General features: G+C 31.2%; 1 protein-coding gene across 1 annotated transcript; it reads left to right on the top strand.

Annotated features, from left to right (window-relative positions):
- The first annotated feature begins 778 nt into the window (after positions 1-778).
- LOC124911912 lies at positions 779-10,303 on the top strand. The gene is made up of 10 exons (XM_047452445.1): positions 779-1,112; positions 2,201-2,435; positions 2,553-2,642; positions 3,563-3,732; positions 5,865-6,007; positions 7,366-7,543; positions 7,627-8,203; positions 8,289-8,401; positions 8,847-9,090; positions 9,770-10,303. The coding sequence occupies exons 1-10, from the start codon at positions 853-855 to the stop codon at positions 9,992-9,994; spliced, it is 2,235 nt and encodes a 744-aa protein (XP_047308401.1). The 5' UTR covers positions 779-852; the 3' UTR covers positions 9,995-10,303.
- The last annotated feature ends 12,541 nt before the right edge of the window (positions 10,304-22,844 follow it).

The following is a 22,844-nucleotide window of genomic DNA, read 5'->3' on the forward strand; positions in this document are numbered from 1 at the left end:
TTATTCAATGGCCGAATTGTCAAATTACACATTCTTTCAAACCTTTCAATTAAGGCTCATTATAATTAAGGTTCATTATTGTTAAAATTATATAAAAACAATGTTTTGTCTTAATGGGTTTAAACACCGTTAACTACGTGATATTTATAAAAAAAATATATATTCATGTCACTAATTTAACTACCAAAATATTTACGAATAAAGAGTTTTAATTATTGATTATCTAAAATTTCTAGTCAAAATTTTTAATTCGCTGAAATTTAATAGTTAAACTAGTGACATGGATATTTTATTTATAAATGATATGTAAATATTAAGTTAACGATGTTTGAAACCGTTAAAATAAAATCTGATTTTGTATAACATTTAAAATAAAGAGTCCGAAATTATAAAGTTTAAAAGAAAATGTCTGAAATCTCAATTAATCCCGAATAAGAAGTCTCAATTTCGGCCATTAGTGAATTATAATGGTAAAATTATATTAAATAAATTTAACTAAATATAAATTAGAAGGTGGTATTTTAAATTATTGTATTTTAAATTATTGTATTTTATAAATTTAATAAATTATTTAAAAAATTAAATTATAAAAGTAAATACAATTAGTGGGAAAATTATATTTTAAAAATTATTAATTTAATTAAAATAAATTATAGCCCATTTGAAATAAATTTACATGACAAAAATGAACGATTTTATCTATTTTAGACAATATAGATTTTTTATCAGTTTTTTTATTATATAAAATAACCCATAACTCCATATTATAGCAATCTTAAAGAAGATACTTCCTTCTCGCCATGGAAGTTGTCTGTTAGATCTGTCATTTGAGATCAAGCGCGAAAGGGGAAAATGGCGGAAGGAGAAGGAAAGATGGCAACAGAAGAAAGCAGCAGTCCCGATGCTACAAAAGCGGACGGTGGAAAGCTAGTAGGAGGAGGAGGAGGAGGAGGGGTGCTGGCGAATTTGATCCGAAACCAACAGAACAAGAACTTCTTCGAATCTTTGTTTTCAAAAAAGAAAAGGGTTGATGATGAATCAGTTTTGTTTATTCCTAAGCCCATAAGTTTTCTCTCTCCCATTGCTAACTCGGTCGTCACTCGCTGTTCCAAGTAAATTGCACTCCCTTTCTGTTTGTATGTTTGTCTTTGGAATGCCTGCTATCATTCTGTTTGAATACTTTGACCTAATTCAGGTTTCCCCCATCTTATATTGTTGACGATTTCTTCAAAATCACACCACATGGAGATTAGTATATGATCCTTTTTAAGTCCTGTTTTTTATTCAAGTTATTATTTACATATATCTTCTATCTAACCGAGATTTGAGTACATATCTCTTTACACCCTTCAATATTTCTTTTTTTATTATATGTTCAATGGAATAGTTTGTATGAAGGTTTTGTCCTTTATTATAAGCTCAAGAAGAATAAGTGATTTAGTATTATTAGTTGATTTTGCTTGTCTCATTCTTTTGAAGAGAACAATGTCTTACTTGTTAAGTCACAACTCTTTTGTTAAAGAACTTTGGGGCTTGTTGTAGATTGTGCTTAATGTTAAATGGGTAAATTGTTGGTTTTTGGGAAGTGAATGGATTTGTCTTAAACATCATTGACTAATTATCCCCACCATCATTGACAACATATCTTTTGATGACAAGAAAATGTCAATTTCATAATTGATGAAAAGTACTTTCTAGATATGTATAAATGATCCTTGTTTGGGAAGTCTTGAAGTAAATGTCTCTTAGAGTTAAAAATGTGCCTTGAAAAGGTATTTCAATGTGCCTAGATTGTGTTTTCCAAACTTAATCTTATCATGTCCATAAATAAATGCTCACCAAATCATTCGGTGTTGGACATATTGAATTTACTTAACAAATTTAGTAGGTAGTGAATCATGTCTTATTGGTTCTCTTTTTTTCTTCTTCTCTCATTTCGTGTTTTTGTTGACTCCTTTTGTTCTTTTGATGCCTCATAGCCTCTTTTGAACGAAATATCCTTTGTATATATATATATATATATATATATATATATATATATATATATATTGGCTAGCTGCATAAACTACTCTCCTGTTTGGGGAGTTTGATTCTAAGGCATAGTTTTTTTTGTTACAATATAATGGAATCTGTCAAATGTTGATGTTTTTAGCTGGTGATTGAATGCCTTAAGCTGTTTATTACATTGACTTGCTTATAGGATCCTTCAAATCCAAACGGAAGAATTACAACAACTATTTAAGACTACACTACCCGATAACTTCAAGCAACCTTCAAATTATGCCAGAAATCTCTTGGAGTTCTGTTCATACCAAGCACTTAATGTGGTTACTGCTAATCCAGAATATTTGGGTGACAAGGATTTTCGTCGCTTTACTTACGACATGATGCTTGCATGGGAGAACCCTAGTGCCGAGATTGATTCACTTATCACGGTGATCTATACATTGTCCATCAATTTTCTTGCTTCAATTTTGGTTGTTTTCGTGCTAGGAATTGATGAGCTAACTGTTTTTTTTTTATCGTTGTAATAACTCTCTTTTCACTCTCAGGAGGCTGCTGATAAAAGTAGTAATAAGGAAGTGGAAGGTGAAGATGGATGGTCACTATTTTCTTCTAGTACCACAAGCATGAGTGTTCAGGTTGTGCATTTAATCTTATATTATATCTGAAACTATGCATTTTTTTAGAAAAATTAGAGTTGTATCTCATCCAAATGAGAAATTGTTAAATTTGTAGATCTGGAAATTATTTTTTTGTTTGGTAAAAAGTTATAATGTAGTTAGATTTTAAGTTGGATCACAAACCTGATTTATATGAAAGTTGGATTTTAGATTGCATGACAATTGAAGTTGAGTTGGATGAGATCTGAGATCACATATAAAAAAGTTGTAAGGTTTGTCTGGAAATATATGAACCCATATTTTTCCACTTCCACACGACATGCATTTCGTTATATGTTGTGATAACAAAAGGGAAACAGTTTTCATTTCCTAACTGTTTTTGAATCATTAAACATACTAAATAGTGGGAGGCATGTCTTGGTGGTATCATTAAACATACTATACAGTTATCTCTTCAATTCCTAATCATTAATCACTAACAGTTTTTATTCAGTATGTTTAATGATTTAATGAATGACTAGACTTGAATCTTGAATGTTAGAGAAGTAAATGAAGTTCACTTTTGATGGACATATTTCTTAACGATTCCTCTACATTGTTGCTGGCATCCTTGTCCAGAATAAGAGAATAAATTTACCTAAGAGACCAAAGGTCTCGGGTTGGATTCCCACTAAGAACGCTCTGAATGAAGTGGGGGTCATTCTAGCTTCCTCCAGGAAATAAACCATAGTTTTCAAAACAAAAAAAAAATGGTTATGCAGATTAAGCTAAGCCTATTTGCATCAGTCTTGAGCTTTCCATTGGTTTTCTTTTTCCTTCAAATTCTTGTATTTGATAGACTCCTTGCAATTTATGTCATGTTGCAGTACTATTTAATATAAGAAATAAGTTTTAAAATATATATGTTTATTGAATGGTTTGTTTATATTGGGCGCCAGGTTGATGAAAAGCAGACTGTTGGTTCTGAAGCTTTTGCTCGCATAGCTCCAGCATGTGTTGTTATTGCTGATGTCATCACTGCCCACAATCTTTTTGATGCGATGACAAGTGCCTCTGAGCATCGACTACACTTTCTTATATATGACAAGTACTTACGAATGCTTGAAAAGTATGTTCTGTTTCCTTCAACTCTAACCACTTATTATACTTGAATTATTTTCCCTTTATTCCTTAAATATGAAACTGAAACAACACATTCAGCATAGCCACGAAATCACCCTATATCAAATAATTGTTCTTCTCTTATTTTAATAAAAGATTCATCATTTTCTCGAAAAAAAAATATATGTTACTTTAACGCAAGATTCTTAGTTCAAATCTTGCTATACATAATTTTCCGTTTTTTTTATTTTTTAATTTGTATTAACAAAAATGATTGTTAATCTTTATTTTGTTGATTCAATTTATTGCTTATTATTTACCAATTAATTCAAATTAAATATCTTAAAAATTATAAATTAATCAAATTATTATCTTTACATGTGAGAAGTTTATTTAGCTGAGTTATTGAGGAGAGAGAAAATGAGGAAAGAGGAAATTTTGTAATATTTCCTTGATTTTTTAGAAATTTATGTAAAATTTTGATTGAAAATAAAATGGGTTGGATAGTCAATTTATCAAACACACCATTATTTGGGTAAAATGAGTTTACCAGCCCATACCCCACCCAAATTAGAAGATTTGCATGTGTTGGATATTTATAGATTGAGTTTTGTTTGAGTTGGGAATTATGGATTGGGTCTTACCCAATGCTCACCTCTATTAAAAACAAAGAAAATCCTCCTATTACGGAAAATCCATAAGAGAGGAAATCCCATATCCTACCTTTATGAAAAAGAGAGGACATCACATTTTGGGCATTCTTATTCAATTTAATTTCCTTTCTGGCAGAGATTTAGTGGTAATGTTTACCAAAGTTGTATATATATTTTTCTTGACAACCCATCGTAATTAATTCATTCGGTATACTAGAAATCAGTTAGCTTCTCTCCAAAATCAACATTCATAATATGTTTTGACTTATATCACCCTTCCTACAAACATGAATCCAGAAAAAACAAACTTGGAGGAGATGAATGGATTTGGTTGATTTTCTCAGTAGCTAGTTGCTTCATTCACTTACTAATAAATTTCAAATGTGTATGTCCATTCCTTTGCTACCCTTCTGGAAAATGGAAACATATATTAACATAGGTTTGTACTTAGCTTCATTAGTTCCTGTAAAAGTTCTCTTGGTATCATTAATGCAGCTGGGGTTTTATAGGCAAGGTAGGTATGAACAACCTTACAGTGTACACATAGGAATTCTAGCTTAAGAAGTCAAAACGAAATTTATAAATTGATTTACAAAATTCAACATTAAAAAACAATTTTCCTTTGAGCAATGTGAACTTCTACTAGTTTTGAAAGGATTAAACCCATTTCATTGATCCACAGTTTTACTTGCTAGTCGATGTGCGTGAAAACTAATCCCAAAACTTGATAACAAAAAAATAAATGAAGTGGGCGGCGATTGTCTCTTGTATGACATGTGGAAGACTATGTAGTGATTGATAACTTTCTATATGTAGCATATTGTATTAGTAAGGGAGAACTTGGTAATTAGATCAACCATCCATAAACCGGATTCATGTGGCTTTAGTTGTAGGAAAGTCTATATATAATTAATTGAAGACCAAGGGAGGAACGATGATGCCGTTAGCCTTTAGGCAAGATATCTGATTCTCATCACTATCTGATCTGAGTCTTTCCTTGGTCTTCTTAAAATCTCAACTGTTCTTGTTCTCTTTCTCTCTGAATAATCTCGGAAACTATATCTGAAATTCGTTGACACTTAAGCGGCTTATCCCTACACTCATAACAGCGATAGACAAATCAAACGACATTTTATACTAAGGTGAAAACATCTTGGTCAGCATTTATATTTATGACCTCAATGTTTTTTTTATTATTATTTAAATTATGAAAGTTTGCATTAAATACTGTACTGGTTGTGAATGATACTTTTAATAATAGAAATAATATCTATACAAAGTATTAAACATTGAATTGGTTGTACTGATATTTTTTTATTTGTATTCAATTTGTTGAACAGCCTTTTTAGTGTGTAACAAATGGTGTTAACTTTGTGATGTAACAATAAAGAAATTAATACAGTTTTGAGGTGAAGAATGTACAACTTCCCATCTAACATGGGCACCCATCTTCTCACTTTAGTCAAATCTTAGCTCCTGCTTGCAGGGTGATCAAAGTAGTGAAGAATGCAACTGGACTTCAAACTACATCTAGCCTTCAACTTCTTAAGGATGAGATCATCTTAGAGGTGGATGGAACAGTTCCTACCCAGCCAGTGCTGCAACATATTGGAATGTCAGCTTGGCCTGGTATGTTATGCAGTTGAAATCCTTCTCTTTTTTCTTTATATGAAAAGAAAATTTGTCAACTTTTATTTCAAAATAAGCATGAAGAAGTTGAAAGCTGGTTGACTAATCATCTATAATGCCCCCATTTGGCCTCATTTGGATGAGAAGTGTTTAAGTTAATACATTCTCAATAATGTGCCTTTTTGTAACTAATAAGAGGTGAAGATGATGGTGCTTATGTATAGCACTGGTTTACCAAGAGTCTTATATGAAACATAAATAAGGTTTCAAAGGCTCATGATATGTGTAATAGGCTAGTAAATATTATTAATGCATAAGAAGTTGTAGGTAGTTATAGCAGTTATTAATAGTAGTATAAATATGCAGTGTGTAATATGTCCATAATATGTTGAAAATGTAATAAAAATTGTCTTCTTCTTTCAAAAGGCTTATTTTATTCTCCCTCTTCCTTAACAAGAATTCTTGTATCAAGGAATATGATTTTGCATTAGGTCAATCACGCACGTGGATGAAAAATTCATAGTATTTAGATACATTATATTTAATTATGTCTATTTAGTTGGTTAGGATAATTAAGATTAGTTAAGAATTAAAACTATATAAGAATTAGGATTTCCTTATAATATAAAGGAAGACTTATGTTAACATTTTAGTTCTTCAATATAATTATGAAAAGTTTACCCCATCATTTTCTTGTATTGTTTGAACCGTAGAGCTTGGACTCTATTATTCATAACAGGGTTAGCAAAACTCAATTGTGCAATCATAAACCAACATTTCATTTTTTTAGGATTGAACCCTAGAAACCTAAACATAAAGTGTTATAAATGTATTAATTAAACACTCTTTTAAACCCATGTTAATCAATTTTATAATGGGCATGGGTTTGCAACATAACATATTTAGGGTTGTTTCTCCTAAATAGTCTGACAATAACAAACTTATGCCAGGTCATATGGCAACTATAAAGGAATAACTGGTCCTGTGGTTGTTATCCTCAGTTACAAGAGAACTAATTCCTTGCATGCAACTATGCAAGTCTATAGTATTCCTATGCATTTCTTGATTTACTCATGACAGAGGCAACAAAGAAACAAGTTATAACCTAAGGTCGTAAATATAAATTCATGCATCGTCTCTTTGTCACCTTCTCTGTGTCATTTTAAAGATTTTGACCTTATTTCAAGTAGAATCAAGTGAGCATGTTGAAAAAGTATATTGGGTATTTTGAGCTGTATATAGAACCAAGTTTATAAACATCAGTATTTGGAATTTGTTCGATTACAATATTTGTGATGTATTTATAGACTTCCTGTCGAGATTCTGTTTAGAAATTGAAGTGTTGTTATTTTTTATAGGGCGACTGACATTGACAACTCATGCCTTGTACTTTGAGTCTTTGGGAGTTGGATTGTATGAAAAAGCTACTAGATACGATTTGAAAACGGAGTTGAAACAGATTATAAGACCTGAATTGACCGGCCCATTGGGTGCCCGCGTTTTCGATAAGGCTGTGATGTACAAATCAACATCAACGTATGTACATTTTTCCCACGCATATACACTCAAATTCAAATTTCTTTTAATTTGAGAATATCATCTTCTTTTTCTTTTTACAGTTTAGAGCCTGTTTACATGGAGTTTCCTGAATTCAAAGGCAATTCTCGAAGAGACTACTGGTTGGATATATGTCTCGAGATACTCTACGCACACAAATTCATTAGAAAGTACAATCTGGAAGGAATTCAACAATCTGAAGCAATAGCAAGAGCAATCCTAGGAATATTTCGTTTTCGAGCAGTGAGAGAAGCTTTTCGTGTCTCATCATCAAAGTACAAAAGTTTATTATGCTTTAACCTTGCTGAAAGTCTCCCTGAGGGAGATAAGATACTTGAAACTCTATCGAGACGATTGGAACTATTGAGCTCAACTACCAATGAAAAAGCATGCATGAAACTGCCAGCATCACTTTTAAGCCTGAGAAGATTTAAGATAATAGTAAGCAATGAACAACAACAATATGAAGGAGATGATCAATGTATAGAACCCATTGGAGATGTATGTGTCGGTGAAGTCAATCCATTGGAAATGGCAGTTAGACAGGGTAAAGAAAACATTGGTAGGGAAGAGGCAGCACAAGCAACTGTGGATCAGGTCAAAGTTGAAGGAATTGATATGAATTTGGCTGTGATGAAGGTGCATTCATCTTCTTCTTTCTTTTTTCAAAATTCCATTTGTATTACTACATGAAAACAATTCAAATCTTGCTTCTTTTTTGTAGGAGTTGCTTTACCCACTTATCGAATCATTTAACCGGGTGCAACAATTAGCCACGTGGCGAGATCCATGGAAGTCGACTGTATTTGCAGTGTTGGTCAGTTATGGCATTGTTAGGTAAGTTTAAACATCCAACCTTGGCTGTCAAGTATGGGAAGGAAGAACAATTTTGTTCACATATGTTTTCTAGAAAACCTAATTTTTTGTTGAGATTTGATTAGTTGAAGATAATAATAGAGATTTCACATACCACCTAGTTTATTGATATGGCTTCATTTGGAACATCATTTCATCTGTTTTCTCATACGGGTGTGAATCCAGATGAAGTTCTGTTTGTAAATGGGGTGTGGCCTAGATCTAGATACTCTGAAAAACAAATGCGCTGATGATAGAATTAAATGTACAAGAAAAGTATTTAGAATTGTATTGAAGTGAAGGAAATATTATTATTATTGCTCGGATTGGATAAAATAAAGTTTCCAAATGAAGCGAAGGCAATACTGTTATTATTATTATATATGTGAGATCTTAGTGTTGATAACATATATGTTACAATGTACAGGGGCTGGATAAGGTATGCTTTGCCGTTGTTATTTGTTTTTGTAGCAGTTGTTATGCTTGTGCGGAAATATGTACACAAAGAGAAACAAATTGAGGCTCTCAAGATCACAGTGCCTCCTAATAAGAATGCCGTTGAACAGCTCTTGATATTACAAGAATCAATTGCTCAAGTTGAGACTCATATTCAAACTGCTAATGTCATTTTACTCAAACTAAGGGCTCTCATTTTTGCAGCACTTCCGCAGGTATTATGCTTTATTTATACCTCTTCCTTTCATAGTGTTTCTCTTTTTCTTCTATGGTTTTCAAAAGGGTTTTGTATGCAATTTCTTGAATTTTGTAAACTCTTCAATGTCATCATTCTTTTGTTGTTTGTTTGGTCTGTAGGGAAATTTTTTGTTGGTATCCTGATTAACATATCCATAATCAAAATTATTATCAAATTGGCCAATGCAAAGACTCTTCAATCTTATAAGTACCGACTATAAAATGCAAAGACTCTTCAATGTGTCCATTTTTTGTTGTTTGTCTCATCTGTATCAAAATATTTATTGGCTGTTTTTCATCTTGATTCAGATCCATATGCGTAAAATATTATTTCCAAATTGGCCAATTGTTAAGTAGTCCTTATAAAACCCAAAGACTCTTCCATGTTTTTCACTTTTTATTGTCAGTTTCTCATCCTAATTCAGATCTAGATAATTGTTAAGTATCCCCTTATTATAAAACCAAAGACTATTTAAGAAAAATAATAATCTTAAGAACTATCCAACTCACATTCTTTGTGTGTTGAGGAACTTACCCAATTCTTTGAACATTTTTTTTCCATGTTTTTTACTGTTTGTTTAACTCAGGGCAACTTATATCGTGATTTCTACTGAACTGGTTTAGTTTTTTCCGGGTTCTGTTTGTTTGGTGGGTCAGGCGACAGACAAGATATGTGCTGTGTTGGCTTTGATGGCGGTTATATTGGTTTTGGTACCTTTCAAGTATTTTGTGGTGATGGGTTTCATTGAGGCTTTCACACGGGAAACTTCCATGAGGCAAGACAGTATGGACAAATGGCAGAGGAGGATGAAAGAGTGGTGGTTTAGGATACCTGCGGCTCCTGTTGAATTGATCAGACTCGATGATAAGAAAAGAAAGTGAGTTGTCAAACCTCAAATCTTATTCTTCAAAAAAAAACATAAATGGTTTGAGCAAATTCAAACCATTTATTGTTCTTCTTTCCTTAAGTTGTCTTACAATAGGTAAGTAGATTTACATCATGTTGTAATGGCAAGTAAAAATTGTTTTCCTTGTTAGTTAGCTGCTACTAACTTTATTTGGAATTCAACTATTTTTGTCGTGTTGAGAAACAGTCATGGGTACTTAATTCTTTATTTTGCCTCGATTCTCAAATGATAAAATTGTATTTGTAATTTATGAGTCTATTTAGAAATCTGATATTTTGTCAAAGCAGTATCATTTTATTGGAAATTGTTAAAATTGATCTTTGCAGCACATGTTCAATTGTTCAGACTCGATGATAAGAAAACTGAGTTGTCGAACCTCAAAACTTCTATTGAAAAAAAAAACTGAATTATTCAATTTAGATTTGAGGGTTTTTTCTTCTTCCTTGAGAGTTGTTTTACAATAGGTAGTACATTTACATTGTGTTGTAATGACAAGTAAAAACCTTGTTTTCCTTGTTAGTTAGCTGCTATTAAATTTGTTTGGAATTCAGATATTTTTGTTAGTGAGAAACAATCATGTTTACTAATTATTTGCCTATTCAAGGACTATAAAATTTGATTTGTAGAGTCTTGGAAATTGATATTTTGTCAAATCAGGATATATCAAAATTAAATTGATATTTGCATAAAAGAATGAAAAAATAAAGTGAATTATTAAAATGAAGTGATATTTGTTTTTTTTGTTTTTTGAAACTAGCATAACTCAAAATAAATTGCACCAGCCGAGAATTGTACCGTGGCAGAGTTTCATTCTACCACTAAACCATGGGTACTTTTATTACATTTTTTAAATCTTGAGTTCAAAATATTCTAATTTAATTATTTTTAATTTTTTCTTAAACTAAGTTTGGAAAAATAAATAATAAAAAAAATGAATTCGGTTTTCGGTTTGGTTTTCGAGTTGAAACCCAAACTCGAAAACCGGTTTGGTTTTCGAGTTGAAACCCAAACTCGAAAACCAATTCGAAAATTGTATTTGAATTCGAATTGGTTTGAATTCGATTCGAAAACCGAAAATGAAATTCGAATTCGGTGAATTCAAATTCGGCCAAAAAACCAAATATTGAACACCCTATTTGTGGGTGTGATAAAGGCTGACAAAATCGAGACGAATTACCTCACGAAGATTGAGTCACTAGCTGAAATAAGAAAATCATAATGAAATTGTGAGTGAATTTGTGAACTCATCAAACTAGGTAAAAAATAACTTTAGACAATCTTTACCTTCTTCTTAATTCTTCTGTATATTAGATATAGGGCCAATGTTGAGAATTTGAGGACAATATAAATTTAAATTTTGGATCTCCTAAAATAATAAAAATTAAACTAAAATTATATTGGACTCCAAAATTATTATACGAAAAAAATAATATTAATACGAAAAAAAGTTACACATATGCACTAATAAAATGTTATTTAAACATAAATACTATAAAAAATAGACTCATTTAGCGTCTTTTATTAAATTATAGTTAATTTTTAATTTTTTTATTTATATATTTATTAATTAAATAAGAATATATTTCTCTCTTTTTAATGAATGAATTCTTTATTTTTATTTTTTTATAATTTTTTTATTATTTCTTTACTATGATTATTTTAATTGTATCTTTGGGTTTGGACCTTTCAATATTTAGAAATTAAGCATTCTTCTTTGTTGATATAGGCTCTTCTTTGTGGATCTCTGCTCATCTTTTTAGATCTTGGCCTATTTTTTTTTTAATATTCATGGACCTTAGCTTGTTCTTATGGAGCTTGACCCATAAAGCTATATGATCTTCACATTTTGGGTTTTCCTCTTTTATTTTCTTACAAAATTAAATAAAATCAAATAAAAACAAATAAAATAAAATAATATTGATAACTAACTAATCTAACTAATTTTATAAAAGAAAGACTAACTTTCCAAAACAAGAAAACTAACTAACTTTTTAATTAGAAATTAAACAAATTATTTAATAAAAATGAAACATTAAGTCTTACCCCTTTACCATGAGGATTTTATTTAATTAAATCTAATCTAATTAAATAAAATACTTAAAATTTAACAAAATAATATGATTTTTTTTTTTAATATAAAGGAAAAATATGTTTTCTATTTTATTTTATTATCTAAGGTTATATGATTTATTTAAAACTTTTAGTATTGTAAGTATTATAAAAGTTCTTGTGTTTCTACAACTTAGGCAAATTATTACCTTAACTTATTAAAAATTAAAAATTAAAAATTAATCCTTCCTGAAAATTTAATCATATTTCAAAAATAGTTGTTTATAAACTATAAAAATTGTGGGTGAAAAAATGAGTGTCTACACTAATGCAAAAAGAAAGACATGTCACTTATCTTAGTAAAGTCGTTGTTAAAACACATTTGGGATTTTCCACATACGAGAACGAGTTGTTAGTTGTTCTTATGACAGTAAATAAATGGAGACATTATTTGTATAAAAACATTTCATTATTCGGATAAATCATTAGAGTCTCAAGTTTCAAATGGAACAAAATATCACAAGAATGATACAATAGAGGTGGTTGTCCAAGTTTCTCGGGTTTAACTATACCATTGTCAATAAAAAAGAAAATACCAACATGGTTGTTGAAGCATTATATAAGAAACCCACATAATTAACCATGATCTCCATAGTCATTTCAATATGGCAAGGGAAAGTGAAAGACTCTTATAAAGAAGATGAAGAAATACATAAGATTATTATTCTACTTACAACACAACCAGACAAATGCCCTCTTTACACATATAAAAGAAAAGAAAGGTGATAAAATACAAGAATTGAATTTATATGGGCAACTAATAAAATTTGAGGAAAGGAATATGGTCACTACTACACAAATCTATTTGTACACGCAATAAAAAATTGCTTGCCATATTTTTTTCTTCGTAGCTTGAGTCGCTTTAAAAGAGAAATTATTATCTTAGAAATTGAAAGGTCATTTTTTAACAAATAATAAAAAACTAGACTTTATAGTTAAGTCCCACCCATAAACAATGTCTCGTAGAATCTCAATCAAGATTAGGAATAAAATAGTAGACTTAACATTATGTCTTTTTTAAATTTTTTTTTATTTTTAAGAATAAAATCTTACGAAAAATAGTCGACACCTAATTTTTCTCGCAAAATTAAGAAAAAATGATTATGGTGTATGAACACCGAGAATTAAAGATTCTATTTTATGGGTTCGGTGTTTGGTTACTTGTGGGAAAAGGCATCAGCGATATACCTCACACGCTCATCCACTTAGATATCTCTACTCCTATATTTTAGGCCTTTTTTGAAAATATTAGTTTTACACCTCACTTTTTATGTATTTTAAAACTTTTGTTTAAATTTTCATACCAGGCTAATATTAGTACTAAGGACTATTTCCCACGTTTGTATGATTCTTATGACCATTATGAAAATCAAAATATACAAATAAATACATGAAGCATAGAAGAAAAGAAAGAAAAAACAATAAAATAATAATTATGTTAAAAACATGAAATCATGCAAAAACAAGTGCAAGACATACATAATATATACACACATGTATCATAATAATTTTTTAAAGTTTCAAAATGTTCATATAGTCATGTTGAAAAATGTCCAAAAATTCAAAGTACTAGAAAACTATGAAATTTGATGTCGGGATATTCATAATTTTTGGACAAGCGGTTTAGAAGTTATGACTCTTTGAAGTTGAAGCAAAGTTCAATTTTAGGCCAAACGAGGGCGTTATTCAAATTTTTTATATTTTGATTGAAAATATAATTTTCATGTATTTATATTTTTTGGATTTTTAGTAATTAATTAAGGAAAATAAATAAATAAAATACAGAAATAAACAAAAATTACACAAAGCATGCAAACAAACAAAGCCTAAGGGCTAAATTGGACCGACCTGTCAGGTCTGGTGGCAAAAGCCGGATGAAAATGTGTATGGGTCGTGGTTAAAACTTCCTTGGTCGCGAGTGAGTTTTCTTGGTCGTATGGCTAGAATTCTCTACAGCTAAATTCCTCGGTTTAGATGGTTACATTTTTTTCAGTCAAAAAGTTAGCCAAGCACAAAATTCTCAGGTGGCTGGTAGTTTGACTTTGGAGGTTCCAACGTTGGTCAAAAATCAAGCCACGACCAGTTTGACGACGTAAATTAATAACACACTACATCAAGAACACACTACTAAAAAAATATCCAAATTTGAAATATTTTTGGGCTAAAATGTTAGCTTTCATTGTAGTAACAACAATCTATAATGTGAATAACACCATAACATCAATCAATGATTAAAATTTAAGAAAATTCTAAAATTCATTGAAAATAAAAAAATATTTTTTTTATCTAAAAGATGTTTTTAAAAGTTATAAGCTCCTAAATCAATTTCTATGCAACATTATATATGTTCTTGAGCCATTGTCATTAAACAAGGTGGTCTTAATAAATTTAAACCCTTCAATCAATTTGGGCACTTTTATTGTGGGTTTTTTTTAAAAAAAAATAAAAAATAGAAAGTTTATAAACTATTTTAATTTGACTAATGTGCAATCAATTTTACCATTCAAATAACATGCAAATAGATCGTTCAAAGATATAAAAAAAAATTAATTTAATGAAAATTATAAATGCAAACGTTGAATTGAATAAAGAGTATTTATAATTTTATACAATAATTATGGATATCCTTACAGAGATAGCACACCAAATTTCACAAATTTCCTTAAGGAATAGAAGAGACCGATTCGATGTTTTGGCTTGTAAATTTGATTTCCGGAGCTAAAGGGGCTGGGAATATGTAACTCTTACAGAGGCTACTATGTTGTATTTATATTCTACTGTAAAAAAACTGTTACATAATTTCAACCTTGTGTGCCTCAAACGCTAGAATATTCTAGAAATGCATCATTGGGGTAAAAACGAGATGTTCTCTGATTGGTCGTGCCTTGATAGAAATTGCTGACTTTAATAATTTCCCTTACTCTTTCACATTCACGTGAGACGAAGAAGATAAACACATTTTAAGAAATAGTTAGAGCCTTCACGCGACTTTGACCTGTTTTTTAAAACATCAGGTTGAAGATCTTGAATAACATCAAGAACAATCGCTCATTGGGATCTCGATCGGGCCTTCGGTCGAAATATTTTTTTTCTTCCGATAATACCTTATAAGACAAGTAAAAAATCACATTAACATCGTGTAAACTTAATAAATTCATTTATATAACAATATATCACTTATATTATATATTTTGGTTAATTTTATCCGATTTTTTTTTCCGGAGTTTGATCGACACTACGACGGCTCCAAAATTGTTATTATCTAATAAAGATAAAATATATTACTAATGAGTTATATTATTTAAATTTAACTCATTATATATCTTATTATTAATTTAAAGTCTGAAATAAATGATTTTCATAGTCTCATCGTTGCAGCGATATCTCCAAAAATGAATTATTTATTTAATAAGCCTGTATATGGATTTTATATAAAAATAGCCTTGAAATTTATCAAACTATATAGTTAGGAGTGAAAATGAGTGTTTACTCTAGTATTGGAGGATATGAGGTATATAGGCTAATTATTAATGAATTAAGACAAATTTTTATTGGCCTAAAAAATTAAAAAGGAGGTGCAAGAGATGATCAAAATATGTGATATTTGTCAAAAATTTTAAAATGAAAAATCTATGAAGGTGGGATTACTACAATCTTTATATATTCCTGATACACTCTAGTTACATATTTTGATGGATTTCATTGAATATGTAAGCATGAAAATTTGACATACCCTAAGTTATAAATAATATTATTAATTTATAATAATATTAAAATAATATTTTGAATTTTTAAATTCAAAATAACCCAAAAAGAGATTAAAAATTAAATTAAAGTTAATTATTATGATAATTAAACCTAATTAGAAAAATTAAATAAAAAATTTAAAAATAATTTAAGGTTAAAATATTATATTTATTTTACCCAAATTAAACCTATAAAATAGGTGAAATTATTTAATTATGATTTTCAACATAAATTATATATAATTTATAGCTTAAACAATTAAATAAATACCTCAAAATACCAAAAAATATAATAAATGAACAAAAATTTTGTTATGTTGTCAAAAACAAATTTGTGTATTATTTTGGTAAAGAAAACGCAAAAAGGATTAGAAATTTGATTTCAAATAACCATTTTATTATTAATAAAAATTGATATTCTAGTGTGGCAAAAAATAACGAATTTCATTGTAACATGATTTTTAGCCATCGGATCAGCGCCCATAAACACGCCACACACCCTACTATAGCAGAAGCACGCGCCCGTCCAGTCCACACCAAAACAACTAACGGGAACGCTTACCTCGTTAGTCTAAACTCTTCAGTGCCAACGGAACGCTAATAGAACGCAATAGCGCATTTTGTTTAAATAAAACGAAATCCTTTTGTTCATCTCCTTCGCAAACTCTAGAGGCCCGCGAATGACGTCTGCGACCTTCTAGAAGAGTTATCTCCTATGATACTCGATATTATCTCTTCATTTTTCACCCATGTGCACATCTTCTCCTCGCCATCAATTCTTATAGGTCTAGAAGTCAAATCCTATACTAACCTAAGTTGTTAAGGACAAAAGAGAAACGGGGAAAAAGAACTTCATTGACCAAATTGAAGTCAAATTCGTTCACCACAACTGACCTAGCTTGGTATAAATAGCCTATAGGTATCTTCTTCCAATCCATCAAATATTACAGCCTAATTGAAGATCTTGAAGAACTCCGACAAACTAATTTTTGTGGAAATCTTCTCCGGCGATCAAAGTTTTGATCAATAGATTGAGAAAGCTTCCTACACATCATTGGAGTGTTTTCCAATCACTTGTAAGTTTCCAGATCCACTATAATTCAATTTATGATTTGAAATTGAATTTTTCCAAGTTTGATCGGGTTGATCATGTTTAGAGTTCAATTTTGTATTTTCTTTGTTTTAAACCAATCCTTAGATGATTTATAAGCTTTATGTAGAAAGATATTTGATCAATTCAACATAAATCAAAAAATCCAAATTTGATTTGAAAATCTGAAAATTTTGAATTTTGTATTCTTGAGCTTTAAACTTGAATTTTTTATTCAAATAGTTTCCTAACATGTTTGTAAACATGTTAACATGATTTCCAAAGCATAATATCAACATCTCGATCATGTTTGATCCAATTGAAATTTGAAAAAAAAAGTTTGAATTTTTGTTTTGAAAGTTGTTACAGAGTTTGAATGATGTTCTTATTTTGGTTGTGTTTGACTATAATTATTATTTCATATCTGTTGAAACAAGAGTTAGGCTATGAGATGACCTAAATTAAAAGTTCTCAAATTTTTCCCTAAAAACAATTTTGAAAATTAAATTGTATAGAGTTTGATTGATCGTGTTAGGGTTAGGGTTTATGATCATTACATTCATATGAGTTGATTGTAACTTACAGATCATGATTTCATTATATGTATCAAAAGATACAAACCTGTAATTCCTCATACCAAATGAATAACACTTAGTCCCCAACGACCGAGTCCTATAGGACCGGGACTAAGAAACATGACTAAGAACTCTCGGTCCTGACCGAGACCAAGGACCGAGAAAATTGAACTAAGACCGAGACTTAGGACTGGTGTTCTTGAGCATAGATTGAGGAATCTGACCGAGGATCCTGCCCTGAGACTGAGAGGTCTGACCTAGGACCGATACTCCTAGTTCCACGACCGAGGAAGCTAGATCTAGGACCAAGCCTCCCAAACCTAGTACTAAACAACCTAAGTTCAGGACCGAGCCTCTTGAACCCTAGGGCCGAACCTTCTAGTCCCTTGATCGGGTGTCCAAATCTAGACCACCCTTGTTCTAGATCGAGCCCGTTCGAACCCAGATATGTAAAACAATCCCAAGCCCTAAGACTCCGGTCCTAAGGCCTATTTGGTTTCACTTTTTAAAATCCATTTTTTTTTTATAATTTTGGAACCCCAATCCATTTTCAAATAATCCCGAAAGGTCATAAAATGATATTTAAATATTTTCGGGATATTTCCCAAACAGATATTTTGGCTAAGGCCCTGTTTGGAATTTATTTTTAAATTCTAATAATTTTCTAATATTTTTTTAGGATTTATACTTAATCTTATATCAACGCAATCGTAGGTACGCCCTTCTAAATAATTTTGTATAATTATTTATGTCATATAAAGCTATCTTTATTTAGGACCCCAGAACTACTAATTAAAGGAAATAAATGTTATAAATAAGTCTTTGATAGTCACACTTTTACTTAAAAAATAAAATCGTACTTTGACAATGCAGAGGATATAGTGCGAAAGCCCTTTCTCAAACGTAACCAAAATATTAACCTCTATAAAAACTTTGATATAAAGTACGTTTATAAACGTACATTTTACTAATTTTTCTAAATTCATTTGTCGACTCTATTTTAAAATAAATAATCTTTAAATTAATCATATTTAGTTAATTTAAATCGGGTTTTCTAAAAAAGTTGGTTCTTTGTCTATTTACGCTCGGGAAAGGGCTTTCGCGCTATGTCCTCTACGCCCGCCTAAGGACAGTTTTCAAAATCCTTCTAAAATAGACAAAGTCTGGCTTCTATAAATCTAATTATAACATTCCTTATCTTTAATTAGTAGTCTAGGTGTCCTAAATGACGATAGACTTTAAATAATTGTACAAAATTATATAAAGAATGTGTGTACCTGTTGCGTTGATGTTTAGATTTAACAAAACCTGAAAATATCAGAAAAATATATTAGAGAGTATAATCAAACAAGACCTTAGCAAAACATTTGCTTTGAGAAATATCCCAGAGAATCTTGAGAGTTACTTTCTGACCTTGAGAATACCATTTTTTAGAAAATGGGGGTTTGGTTCCAGAATAGTTTTGGATTTTTGAAAATTGAAACCAAACGGGCCTAAGGATTAAATCCTAGGTTCGAGTCCGATCTTGTCAATTTGGGATTAGTAGGGTTTTAGAGGTTCAATCTTGAGTGAGGGTTCGGACTTAGGCCTAGGGCTGTAAAGGTCTTAGGCTAAGTGGGGTTTGATCCTAGGCTAGGGCTAGGGTTTGGCCTAGGCTAAAATGAGGCTAGGCTTAATTGTTGGTCCTAGGTTAGGTATCAAGGTCAATCCTATGTCAAGTGGCAAGGTCTGTCCTAGGTTAATTTGGTCTAGGTTAGTTTAGTCGGTCCTAAGCCAACTCTCTCGGTCGGGCGGCACGGTCCTGACATGTTTTCTCGGTTGGGTGGCACGGTCCTGACATGTTTTCTCGGTCCTAAGGAAAAATTACAGAACCGGGTGCTATTGTTTTGGTCCAAAACTTCAAAAGACCATAACTTTTGATTGGAATGTCAAAATCACAATCCGTAAGTTGCGGTAGGTTCATATGATCATGAAGAACAAAAGCCCTAACATAAATCACGATTTTAAAAATCATAAGAGGATCAATTTTAAAACACCATTTCTAGGAAAAAAATTGGGGTCTTTTAAATTAGGCCATTTCAAGATCTAATTTTAGTTCCATTAACTTTGAAATGATGAATATAGTTAATCTATACCAAAACAAGAACATCATTACCTCATTAAAATAGTTTTTGAAGATTGAATCAAAATCTAACTTTTTTTTCAAAAACCAAATTTGATCAAACATGATCAAAAGGGTGAAATAGTTACTTGGTATTCATCCCTACATGTTAAGAATCATGTATAGCTACTAATTGAATCAACAAATCCAACTTAGAAGCAATAACATGAAATTTCAAAAATCTAGTTTTTTTAACCTTTTTATCCAAAATTTCAATTTGATCAAACATGATCAAAATATGACTACAGTTACTTAGAAATCATCCAATCATGTATACAAACATGTAATACAACTAATTAAACCAACACAATCAGATTAAAAGCAAGAACACGGAACTTTAAAATTCAGATTTTCAAGTTTTTTCTCAAATTTCAATTTTAATCAAACATGATCAAAACATGATTACAATTGTATGGAAATGATTCAAACATGTTTATAAACGTGTATAACAACAATCTGGAGCAACAAATCCAGATTTAAACCAAGAACAGAACATTTCAAAAATCCAATTTTCAGACTAATTTTTGCAAAATTCTGTTCTAGGTTGATTTGATCGGTTTTCTTTCAACAAAAAGCTTACACATGATATATATATAATGATTCTCTATAAAGAAATCATACAATCAAGCATAAGAACACGACCAAAGTGATCAAACAAGAAAATTTTATGAAATTCAAAATTTTCAATTACAAATCAATATTCAAAACTTCTGGAATCATACCAACAGCTGGAAAACATTCCTGGGAGTTTTTGGAAACGATCCAAAAGACTGGATCGAAGCTTGGCTCGCTGGAGAAAGTTTTGACAAAAATTGTTCTTCGCCGGAATCTGTAAGTTTTCAATCGGGTTGAATTGATGTGTAATTCTTGGTTATTGTTTGAAGGATTGACAGTAGAGGGGTAGGAGACTATTTATAGTGCTCGAAGGTCGGCTGTAGAAAGCCAATTTGAGTCCTTTTTGATCGTTGGCGTTCTTATCCCTAATTTGTGGCAGTCTTATCTTGGGGGAGATAAGGCTTCTAGATAAGGGGGAAACGTAGGCGCTGACAAAGAGATCAAGTGGGCGAAAAAATCAACGGATTTGATCGCCTGTAACCGAAGCTAGAGCTTCTGGAAGAAACTCGCCTACGAGTTCGCGATTCCGGCGACCCCTATTTCCCAGCGAAGAAGACGGCTGAAACGACGTCGTTTCGCCTGACGTCATCTGCGTTCCGTCCGCGGTCTTAACTAACGGGGTTAGTTCATCCCATTAGTTGATCCGGTGCGGGCGGGAGCGCGTGGTTACGCTACAGCTGGGTGTCTAGTGTGTTCTAGGCTATCGGATGAGATTTGGGCGCTCATCTGATGGTCCAGGATTCTGCTGCAAAGTTTAAACATAAAATCAGCCACACGGGATTATGCAATTTTAAATTTTATTTAAAAGGTTATTAAAAATTGAATTTAATTCCTTTTAAATCCATTTTTTCACCAAAAATTTCACAAAAAATATTTCTAGATTCATAATAACAATTATGATCATGTTTTATTTTTTTGGGAATTTTTGAGAATTTTTGAATATTTTATTTAATTGGTTTAAGTCAAGAATTAAACATAAATCATGAATAAATCTTAATTAAATATTTGGGATTTAATTGGTCTAATTGGGGTAAAATATATACAAATATTTTATCCTCAAATTATTTTTGGGATTTTAGAAAGTTTCCTTAATTAAGGTTTAATTATCACAATAATTAATCCTTAATTAGGTTTTAATTCCTTCTTTCAAGTTATTTTGAATATAAAAATCCAAAATATTATTTTAATATTATTAGATATAATAATATTATTTTACAAATAGGGTAAGTCAAATTTTCATGTTTACAAGTTTCAATTTAATTAGCTATTCTGATGCAGACTATGCATGCTACAAGATCGATCGGAAGAGCACCAATGGGACTTCTAGTTCCTTGGTGATCGTTTGATCTCTTGGTTCAGGAAGAAGAAGACGTTCGTCGCCATATCTATAGTAGAGGATGAGTACCTTACTACTGGAATTTGCTGCTCTCAACTCTTGTGGATTCAACAACAACTGAGGGACTACGACATTGAGGTGGACGAGTCTCCGATTTTATGCGACAACACCGGTTCCATAGCGATCACATATAACCCGATGTTGCATTCCAAAACCAAGAATATCAACATTCGACACCATTTCATCCTAGAGCATATCAATCAAAAACATATTCGGTTGGAATATGTCTTAACAGATCAACAAGTGACAAACATGTTCACGAAGCCACTTCCCAAGACTAAATTTTCTTATTTTAGAAATGTTTTGGGTCTTTTAGAACGAAATTAAATTTATTAAGCATGCACTAATTGAGGGGGAAAGTTGTTGATTAAAGTGGTTGGATAGACGTGTGTAGACGGATGTCTCAAATCGGACTAATCAGATCAGTCATCTAAAGGAACCATGTATCAGACAAGTCTTTGCTTAAGAAACTTGTAAATTAAGCCTGGTTAGACGTCTAAATTTGAGGCAGGCGTCTAAAGCGTTTGTAGACGTGCGTGATCAGACGATGTCCAGACTTATGCTAAGCGTCTGTAGACGTGCATAATCAGATAACATCACGACTTGTGCTAGGCATATGTAGACGTGCGTGTTAAGACGATGTCTAGACTTGTGCTAAGCGTTTGTAGACGTGTGTGATTAGACGCCTTCCGAACAGGCGTCTACCCAACTTAGATGCAAGGCATGCAGATAGCATAGATGACATCTAACTACGTGCGTCTTTAGATGTCTCATCTTCGGACGAGTGGGACAGCTGTCCAACGTCTCATGAGTTTCCATGTGCTTTTCCCGCCTAGAAATTGAACATTCATATTTCAAATAACTTGAAGACACGTGTCTCTCAATGTTAAAATTATGACTAAAATATATGGCGATTAATAACTTCACGCCTTTTAATTAATGATGAATTTATGATATTTCTTTTTAAAATTACGTCTTTTAATTATGAGTTTCTTGGGAAAACATTTTTACTTAAATTACGGTTTATTTTAATGATGACTTTTTTGGTCATGTGTTAGTCATACTCTATAAAGATTAACTAACACATCTAAAGAGATTCACCATCCACTTTGTGATTCTAAATACTTGTTCT

This window comes from Impatiens glandulifera, chromosome 8, assembly GCF_907164915.1.
Source record: "Impatiens glandulifera chromosome 8, dImpGla2.1, whole genome shotgun sequence".
NCBI classification, from domain to species: Eukaryota; Viridiplantae; Streptophyta; class Magnoliopsida; order Ericales; family Balsaminaceae; genus Impatiens; species Impatiens glandulifera.

Bases quoted from the DNA above. Each gene is read 5' to 3' on its own strand.
- LOC124911912 (XM_047452445.1), top strand. From the start codon at position 853: ATGGCGGAAGGAGAAGGAAAGATGGCAACAGAAGAAAGCAGCAGTCCC. The intron at 2,643-3,562 runs GTTGTGCATTTA...ATTGGGCGCCAG, and splicing joins CCACAAGCATGAGTGTTCAG to GTTGATGAAAAGCAGACTGT. The intron at 3,733-5,864 runs GTATGTTCTGTT...TCCTGCTTGCAG, and splicing joins TACTTACGAATGCTTGAAAA to GGTGATCAAAGTAGTGAAGA.